This window comes from Amia ocellicauda, chromosome 17, assembly GCF_036373705.1.
Source record: "Amia ocellicauda isolate fAmiCal2 chromosome 17, fAmiCal2.hap1, whole genome shotgun sequence".
In the NCBI taxonomy this organism is placed as follows: domain Eukaryota; kingdom Metazoa; phylum Chordata; class Actinopteri; order Amiiformes; family Amiidae; genus Amia; species Amia ocellicauda.
In genome coordinates this window covers 14601120-14609867 of record NC_089866.1, presented here as the reverse complement: position 1 = coordinate 14609867, position 8748 = coordinate 14601120, and the positions used below count along the sequence as shown (strand labels likewise).

At 47.3% G+C, this 8748-nt stretch overlaps 2 protein-coding genes across 4 annotated transcripts in view; one reads left to right on the top strand and one right to left on the bottom strand.

Annotated features, from left to right (window-relative positions):
* LOC136712361 (radial spoke head 14 homolog) overlaps positions 1-1221 on the bottom strand; it is a 33578-nt gene extending 32357 nt beyond the window's left edge. The window contains exons 1-4 of one of the 2 annotated variants that reach the window (XM_066688899.1): positions 1136-1217; positions 635-869; positions 366-468; positions 114-232 (exon numbers count right to left, since the gene is read on the bottom strand). In XM_066688899.1, the coding sequence (XP_066544996.1) occupies positions 114-232; positions 366-468; positions 635-833 (421 nt within the window). In that variant the 5' untranslated portion in view covers positions 834-869; positions 1136-1217. Of the gene's footprint in view, positions 1-113; positions 233-365; positions 469-634 lie in introns of both variants that reach the window. The other variant, XM_066688898.1, reaches the window with a different exon arrangement.
* Positions 1222-2081: 860 nt separating this feature from the next.
* rab36 (RAB36, member RAS oncogene family) lies at positions 2082-8572 on the top strand. 2 transcript variants are annotated; one of them, XM_066689973.1, is made up of 11 exons: positions 2082-2313; positions 2934-3024; positions 3955-4046; positions 5521-5586; positions 5796-5897; positions 6039-6103; positions 6202-6253; positions 6555-6636; positions 6926-7016; positions 7246-7365; positions 7485-8572. In XM_066689973.1, the coding sequence occupies exons 1-11, from the start codon at positions 2105-2107 to the stop codon at positions 7547-7549; spliced, it is 1035 nt and encodes a 344-aa protein (XP_066546070.1). In that variant the 5' UTR covers positions 2082-2104; the 3' UTR covers positions 7550-8572. The 2 variants fall into 2 exon arrangements, with proteins under 2 accessions (XP_066546070.1, XP_066546071.1); XM_066689974.1 differs by lacking the exon at positions 2082-2313 and adding an exon at positions 2320-2451.
* The last annotated feature ends 176 nt before the right edge of the window (positions 8573-8748 follow it).

Below are 8748 nucleotides of genomic sequence, written 5' to 3'. Positions count from 1 at the left end.
GCTGTTCTCCAGTTGTGATGCAGATTTCTCCAGGTGTGCGCTGCAGGTGCCCAGGTATTCGTGCAGAGGTGTGGTGCAGGTGTATCCAGGTATGTGGGGCAGCTTCTGCTTACCTGGGGGGAGCTCGGCCAGCGCCTGCAGCACCCTGTGGGTGTTCCAGCGACACGCCTCCAGCGGCTCCTCCAGGAGGTCAGACAGCGGAGAGATGACATCACTGCTCAGGAGCGCCTCCCTGACAGACAGAGGGAGAGAGACAAAGATACAGAATAATAGAGTCAGACAGAGAGACACACAGACTGAGTGACACGGGGACTGTCAGGGAGAGACACTGAGAATCACACAGGAGGCAGCTGGCCTGCGCTCACCTGCCACTGTTGTGATTGGCCAGCAGGTACAGCAACTCTGTGGTCTTCAGCCGCACAGTGCTGTCCTCGTCACACAGCAGCAGCTTCAGACTCTCTAGACAGCCTGGAGACACACAGACAGACACAAGACACACAGGTCAGCAGGAGAGACACACAGGTCAGCGGGGGGGGGCACACAGACAGAAACACAGGAAAGCAGGGGACACAGACAGACTGAACAGATAGACACACAGACAGAAATATTGAGTTGTACATAGACAGAGCCTCACCAGCCTGGATGAGCTCGTAGGCTCTCTCCGGGTCGCGCACCAGGTCACACAGCGACATCAGGGCCCGCTGGCGGGTCAACAGCTCCGCGCTGCGCAACTCCCGGGACAGCCTGGGCACCGCCCGGTCCCCAAACGCCACTGGAGCCTTGGTGGGGTCGATGTTGGGGGGCAGCTGGACGGAGATCCGCGTACCGGTCATTTCGCTCTTTATACTGTTAATAATTTCACACCGAACCTGCGCAGTGTGTGAAAAATCCACTTTTACTTGTTATATTTAAATGTACTACAATATCAGCAGCAGATTGTGTAAAGTTATTTCTGTCGAGTTAAGTCGAGTTTTTGTTTGTTTGTGTTAAAGTAGTTCGCTATCACCACCTCAGATCAGTATACTGTCTCCAGCTCCCCGCTCCAGGAGCCAGTCTGCCACTCATTACAGACCGCGTTGCTGTTAGTGTTTGTTTTGCTGACTTTGCTTAATTAACTTAATTATCTATTAATTACTTGTTTGTTTGATTTTCAAAACTTCCCGCAGGCGAACTCACTGTCGATGAGCTCCTCTTCCGTTTGCCACAGTTGCTATGAGACCGCGCATGCGCTCTGAGACCGGCTTGGCTCACACCTGCGCAGTACAGTCTGTGAAGCAACGACAGCTAGCTTCATCATTAGTCTGCCTGTGTTCATGTACAGTGTTTTGTTCTCTGGGACTGGAAAGCTTGTCAGAGTAGAGGGCAAAATGGATGGAGCAAAATCTGCTTCAGTATGAGTGGGATGCAGTTTAATCTTTCAAAATAGTATTTTGCAGTACAGTGTTAATATAGAGAAATGGAGACCGTTGCATTATGTCACAAACACGGTAAATGTATTGTGGTGTACTGTGGTATAAACGCGTACTGTGGTCTAAATCTGCTTATTCCATAACCAGCAGATTGTGTAGACACTGAACTAAAACGGTACAAAATGAATTATCGCAAATGACTTTATGATACAATATAATTAACAGTGATATGATGCACATGCTATTCAGTACCTACAATGTAAAACTTGTCATCCACTGACTGCCACAGCGCTGCCACTGGAAGCAAGAGCCCTGTTCCCACTGTTACTGGCGAGGTGGAGGTCTGATAGTCTATTCCCAAAGAGGGATCCCACACTACACACTGTAGTTGCAGTTTTAACAGTGTTTTTATTGTAACTTAAGGACAAATGTGATGCAGGTTTCTCTCTTTGGCCCATATTGTACAGCTGCCTATTGTGTTACCACTGCACCTCTGATCTGCGTGTATGATTGTCACTATGTGCTGCATTGCGTATTTCCTTTTTTACTGTGTTGTATTGGGTTATGTTGTATTGTATTGTACTGGGGAGTTTTTGACCGAACTCCCTACAATATATAAACAAAGTACTTGCTATCTTTAAGCAAAGGTGTTAGTACGGTGGCCTGGAGGAATCAAATGAGCACATTTGTGTAAAATGTATGACGATATGAACAAGGCTAATTCTCTAATGAAGCGCTGCCTGCCTAAGCCCCGCCCCGCTGGTGACGTCGCTGGCGGACGCTGGTTACCATGGCGCGGCCCTCGCTGTGAGACGCACTGGACCCGGCGGACGAGACAGCGGCTGCGCCCGAGGCTCCGGACCAGCGACCGGCCTGCCCGACCCGACCCGACCCGACCCGACCCGTGAGTAGCACGTCCTGTCGCCCCACCTGCCTGGCTACACGGGCCGCACGACCGGAGCAGGCTGGGGGCTCTGGAGCTGGAGCGCAATGCAGCAGTGCGGCGGCTGTCACAGTGTAACGCGGAGCCTGTCGTTCAGCTGTAGGATGGATATTATGTTTCGTTAATAATAATACATTATTTCTATTCGTATTGTTTATCTATGACAGAAAGTGAACGGTCGTTTTGCTGTTTTAAAGTGACAGTGAGAGTGCGCATGTGTGTGGTCAGTGTTAACTATGGTCTCTGTGTGTGTGTGTGTGTGTGTGTGTGTGTGTGTGTGTGTGTATGTGTATGTGTATGCGAGGGACTTCGGTTACCTTTGTAAACGTCTCCCTGGCCTTTGTGCATCTCACACCTGTCTGTTGTTCCCTGTGTCTCTGTCTGTCTCTAAGTATTTGTTAAGCCCTCCTCTCTCTCTCTGTCTGTCTCATATTCTTCTTCCCACAACTTTGTATCTCTGTCTGTCCGCCTTGTCTGTCTCTGTCTCTGTCTCTGTCCTCTCCTGTATGTCACAGGGATGTATGATACACCCTCTTTCTCTGTCCATTTGTCCCTTACTTCCCTGTCCTCCCTGTCCTCAGCTCCAGTGACTGGACAGCACCAATGGACAACGGGACACTGTACCTGTCCGCCCCGGTCAGCCGTGACCGGGTCATCAGCAGATTCCCCCAGGTAAAGATTAACGTCACCTAGTTAATTGCCAATTGAAAGGGTGGTTCTATAAAGCTCACCTGCAGGAGCCCTTTAACCCTGTGAGGACTGGAGTCAGAGACTGTGTTAGTCTGCGTGTTTGTCAGTCTGTGTCAGTTAGTGTGTCAGTTCTGCTCCTGCTGGCCAGGCCACAGCACTCACTCCCCAGTTCAGTCTAGTCACCCCAGCCACCTCCTTCTTCTTATATAATTGCTCCCAGGGAGGGGAAGAGGAGGGAGGAATGCACTTGAGAGTCTTATTGAAAGCTTGTGACCCACGACAGACAGACAGACTGCTGTCCAGGAGAATCACAGGACAGGGAGGGCAACCCGCAGCCTAGAGCCTCTGACCTGCTGACTGGAATCAGGGCCAGGCAGACACTGGGACTGCCCCCCCACCCCGGCAAACAACTTTCCTCTGCTGGTAAATTAAGGCACTTTTCCAGAAATACTTAGAGCAGAGTGTTCGGCCTTTAACCGCTGCCTCTCAGGTATCCCTCCCAGCACCCCCCCCAGCAAAGCACGGACCCACTGTGCCCAAAGTCCACTGCCCTGATGTGGGGGGGCAGGGTGAATGATATACACACAACAGACTCTCTAATAATAACAATAAGACAATGGCACAAGTAGTGAAAGTGGCCCTGTGGACCGTGGACGGGGATGACTGTGAGTTTGCCTCTGGTCGGTGTTTTGTTGGGCGACACAGGCACAAAGAGGTCTGTTGTTACTGTGGAAACGAGTGTGTCAACAAGAGGCGCTGAGTCACAGCTGCACTGCCGGAGCTGCACTTCACTGCACTCCTCTGGCTGCGTCTGCCTCGGATCTCTGGCTGTCCATGTTAATGTCCCTGCATTTAGAGGTCTCTGAGTTGTGTGTCTTGTGTGTGTGTATGCAACACTGTTGTGTTTTGCAGTGCTACACCCCGGAGGCCTGTGTGCAGCTGAAGGAGCAGTGGAACACCCAGGTGAGGAGTGCCTGCCAGGACCGAGGAGCCAGAGGCCTGGGGTGAGTGTCACAGCACAGACAGCACTCTCTCACACACACACACACTCACTCACTCACTCACTCACTCAGTCATTCACTCATTCACTCACAGCACAGACATTCAGTCAGAATTCTCCCAAAATACTGTTTTATTGTATATAGTATTTTACATTTACATATAAAAACAATTCAATTTTTTAATACTTATGATTAAAATCTTTTAGAATCAATTCTTAAAATCACTTAAAATTTTTAAAATCTTTGTGATTTTAACGAAAAACAAAATAATTAACTTAAAATAAACGTGCACAAAACAACAAAACAAACGTGATTAAAGCAAAACTGCTCACCAACATAAAAGTCAAATACATTGAAAATAACTGAAAATGCATTGGACAAAATAAAGAAACAATTAAAAAGGTAAAAATAATTCTGCCAAAATACTATTTTATTGGATTTAGTATTTTCTTTTCATCAATAAAAACAATTCGATTTTTAATACTTATGATTAAAAACATTGACATATCAATCCTTAAAATCACTTAAAAATTTTAAAATCTTTGTGATTTTAACAAAACTAAAACAATTAACTTTAAAATAAACGTGCTCAAATCAAATAAACAAAACGTGATAAAAGCAAAAAATTGCACACCAACAAAAGAGTCAGATACATTGAAAATAACTGAAAATGCATTAGACAAAATAAAGAAACAATTAAAACGGAAAAAACAAAAAAACAAACAAAAAAAGTCTAATGCATTTTAAATTAAACCCAAAACGGTCAATGTATCTGACAACAAAATATAACAAAACTATACCAGAAACCCTAAACAATTGTGATTTAAAAACAACTAAGTCTTTAAAAACAATTAAGATTTGTTATTTAAAATCTTCTTTTAAAAACAATCATTCATAAAATCTTTAAAAGATCTTTAAAAGATCTTGGACTCGGGCTCTGCCAAAAGCTGAAATGAAAATAAATAGATATAAATAAATAGTTAACACGGTAGGGTGGTGACTCCTGTACTGCCCTCTCATGTGCTCACAACTCATGGGATGTTTTTCCCAGGGGGCAACAGTGGAGGGGGGTCTGTGTGCTTCATCGTGTCCCTGTTTGCCCAAACTCAATTTATCAATCATGGGACCTTAATTGAATTTGTTAAAGTGAGCGCACTATGCTGCTGGGGGGGGGGGGGGGGTAGGCTTGGGCACTGCACCACACACATGCTATATCACTGCTGAGGTATGTCATCTCTTTCTCTCTCTCTCTCTCTCCTTCAATGACTAATTGACATCAGTGTTGCCAAAGCCTTGACAGACATGTCCAGTGCTCAGGAACAGGGTAATAAATACAGAAAATGTGCATTTAAAATGTACAGACATTTTGTATAGAATCGTTGTATATACAGTACAGTATACATAGTGTCAGGGCCCTAGAGTGCTGTTCATCTTTCTTATTGTGCGTGTATGTCTCTCTCTCTTTCTTACTTCCCAGGCTTAAGCTCTCCAAGGTGGTGGTGGTGGGAGACTTGTACGTGGGCAAGACTTGCCTCATCAACAGGTACCAGACCACCACAGACAGACAGACAGACAGACAGACACAGAGACAGACATAAAGAAACAAACAAAAATAGAAAGAAAGAAAAGTTTACATAGTGGACACTCTCCCCAGGCCTCAGTACAGTAGCGTCTGTCTCTCAGAGGCTCCTCCCTCTCACTGTGCGTCCGTCTCTCTGAGGCTCCTCCCTCTTCCTGTGCATCTGTCCGCAGGTTCTGTAAGGGCGTCTTTGACAGGGACTACAAGGCCACAATAGGGGTGGACTTCGAGATTGAGCGCTTCGAGATATCAGGCATGCCTTATACCCTGCAGATGTGAGTGCCCAAGCTGGGGCTGTGTGTGTGTGTGTGTGTGTGAGTGTATGTCTATTACACTATGCTTTGCTGTTGTTCAGAGATGTTGTTCCATTCAATTTCATGAATATTTTAATTCTGTCTGTCTGTGTGTCTGTCCAGCTGGGACACAGCAGGTCAGGAGAAGTTCAAGTGCATTGCCTCAGCTTACTACAGAGGAGCTCAGGGTGAGTGTGCAGAACCCACACACTCACTCACTCACTCACACACACTCACTGATATACACACTCACACTGTACTGTGCTATCTGTCTCTTTGTCCGCAGTCATCATCACAGTGTTTGATCTGGCCGACATCAAGACCCTGGAGCACACACGGTAAGACTCCAAATCAGCGGTCGATCAATCAATCAATCAAACTATTCCATATAGCGCCCTCGCCTCACAGCTCTTCACGTGATCAGTGTGAAGTACAGTAGATCGATAAGCTACTGAATCTGTAAAAAAAATTAAATCTATTGCTGAATATGTGATTCAACCCACCTGAGCCACGTTCTGACTGCGTCTGGAGCCGCACAGCCTCTCAAGGGCCACCGAGTAGAGAGAATTACGGTGTGTACTTGTGTGTACATCTAACAGGCTGTGTGTGTGTCTTTGTGCGTCTATGTGTGTGTGTCAGTCAGTGGCTGGAAGACGCTTTGAGGGAGAATGAGTCTGGCTCATGCTTCGTCTTCCTCGTCGGCACCAAGAGAGACCTGCTGGTGAGACATTAACGCACTGACACTCTGACACTAACCCTGACATACTGCTCTGAATCTAACCCTGACGCACTGACAGACTGGTCCACCACACTGACACTAACCCCTAATGTTGACAGACTGACACACTGACACTGACCCTCCCGACTTCTCCTGAACCCTGATGCACTAACGCACTTCAGTGACACGGTCCCTACATTGACACGCATAGACTCATTTCCTTTGTCCCTCTCTCTCTCTCCTCCCTGACCCCTGACCTTCTCTCTCTCTCTCTCTCTCTCCCTGTGTCCAGTCGGAGGCAGAGTGTGAGCGGACAGAGAGAGATGCTGTCCGACTGGCGGCCGAGATCCAGGCAGAGTTCTGGTCTGTTTCTGCCAAGACAGGTCAGTGACTGTGACTGCGTGTGTCTGTCTCTCTCTTTCTGTGTCAGTGACTGTGTGTCTTGTCTCTCCGTGTTTGATGGTGCCTCTTTCTATGTCTATGTGTGTGTCTCTGTCTCTCTGACCCTGTGTGTCAGGGTGTATTTGCAAATATCGAAAACATTGCGTCTGTGTCTGTGTGCCTCTGCATCTCAGTGTGTGGGGGTGACGTGTATGTGTTTCCCGGCACCAGGTGAGAATGTACGGGAGCTGTTTTTCCGTGTGGCGGGGCTGGCCTTCGAGGACAGCCTGCTGAGAGAGCTCAACAGCCACGGCACCAGTGCCAGTGCCATCGGGCAGGGAGACCTGATCAGTAAGAACACATGGGGGTGAGGGGGGAGAGAGGGGAAGGGAGAGGGAGAAAGAGGGAAGGGGAGCCTTTGTTGTAGTTGTTGTCGGTGTTTCAGTGACTGTCTGTTTGTGTCTCTGCAGGAATGGACAGAGCAGCGACAGAGCAACCCCAGGACAGGGGGCTGGACAGGCCGGGCTGCTGTTAGAGAGGGAGGGGGGGATTTGGAAAGGTAGGGAGAGATAGTAAGGGGGTATGGAGGGAAAGAGAAACTAGGAGAGGGAGAGTGATTGAGAGAAAGGGGCTGGGAAGAGTGACGAGCACCCTGACCCTCTGAGCAGAGGGGAGAGAGACCCCTGCTGGCCACACAGTGATAGTGCACTGAAACCATTTAGTTTTTTGAGCACTCCTCTCTCTCAAATCCAAACTCATAGCTTTATTGGCATGACGGGAGTGATCCAGTGTTGCCAAAGCATTTAAGCAACATAGATGTTATATATTCATACAATACAATATTAATAACAGACAACATCCCCGTCCCTCCTGCTCTCCCTCCTTGTGATTAAACACTAACAGTGGAGTTGCTGTGGTGTGTCGACACACTGCCCCTCAGCAGGACCACACGTATGGACTGGTTTATACTACATTGACTGGACTACACTGGCTTATACTACACTGGACTGGGCTGCAGCCTGAGCTCAGGACCAGTCATGATCACTGTCTTCGAGGTATTTGCCGATGCATTGGAAACTGGAGCTGGCTCCACAGAGACAACAACACCGCTACCACTGGCACAACACTGGCCATGCAATGGAGGGGGCACTAACACAGCAACAGTTCTGTGTCGCGCAGGGCTTCACTTAGATGCTCTGTGGATAACTGACTGTCTGTTGTGGGGTGGAGGTGTATTTTATTATGGGTCAATTTGTATTAAATATGATTATTATTATTATTACTATTGTAGTTTTTTCTGTTGCTGTTTTCTGGGTTAAAATATCAATGTTTGTTATTTTTTCATCCTGTTTATTTTTAACAACTAAGTGGTTCTTTGATGGAAACATTTTAATCAGATAAAGTCCAGTACAGCAGCGTCCCCAGCCCTGGCCCTGGAGAGAGACAGTACAGTAACAGCACCCTGTAATGCTTTAATACTGCCAGACATGCTTTTTTGTTACACTGACACCGAGCCTTAACCATGCAAACAGATAAATAAACGAACAGGACTTCTTTACATAGCTCTCCCAATGTGTGTGTGTGTGTGTTTCTTGAATGATGTCTGGGGGGGGTGAGGTGATGGGGTAATGGTCTCTCTGAAGTGGAGGGCAGGTGGATATACGGAGGGACATGTGCACCATAAATAAGTTTTCATAAGCCCAGTAAACTGCGCCGTCCGATCCTCTCCCTGGC

Coding starts and splice junctions, on each gene's coding strand:
- rab36 (XM_066689973.1), top strand. CDS start 2,105: ATGTATGACGATATGAACAAGGCTAATTCTCTAATGAAGCGCTGCCTG. Junction 6,104..6,201: donor TTACTACAGAGGAGCTCAGG/GTGAGTGTGCAG, acceptor CTTTGTCCGCAG/TCATCATCACAGTGTTTGAT. Junction 7,017..7,245: donor GTCTGTTTCTGCCAAGACAG/GTCAGTGACTGT, acceptor TCCCGGCACCAG/GTGAGAATGTACGGGAGCTG.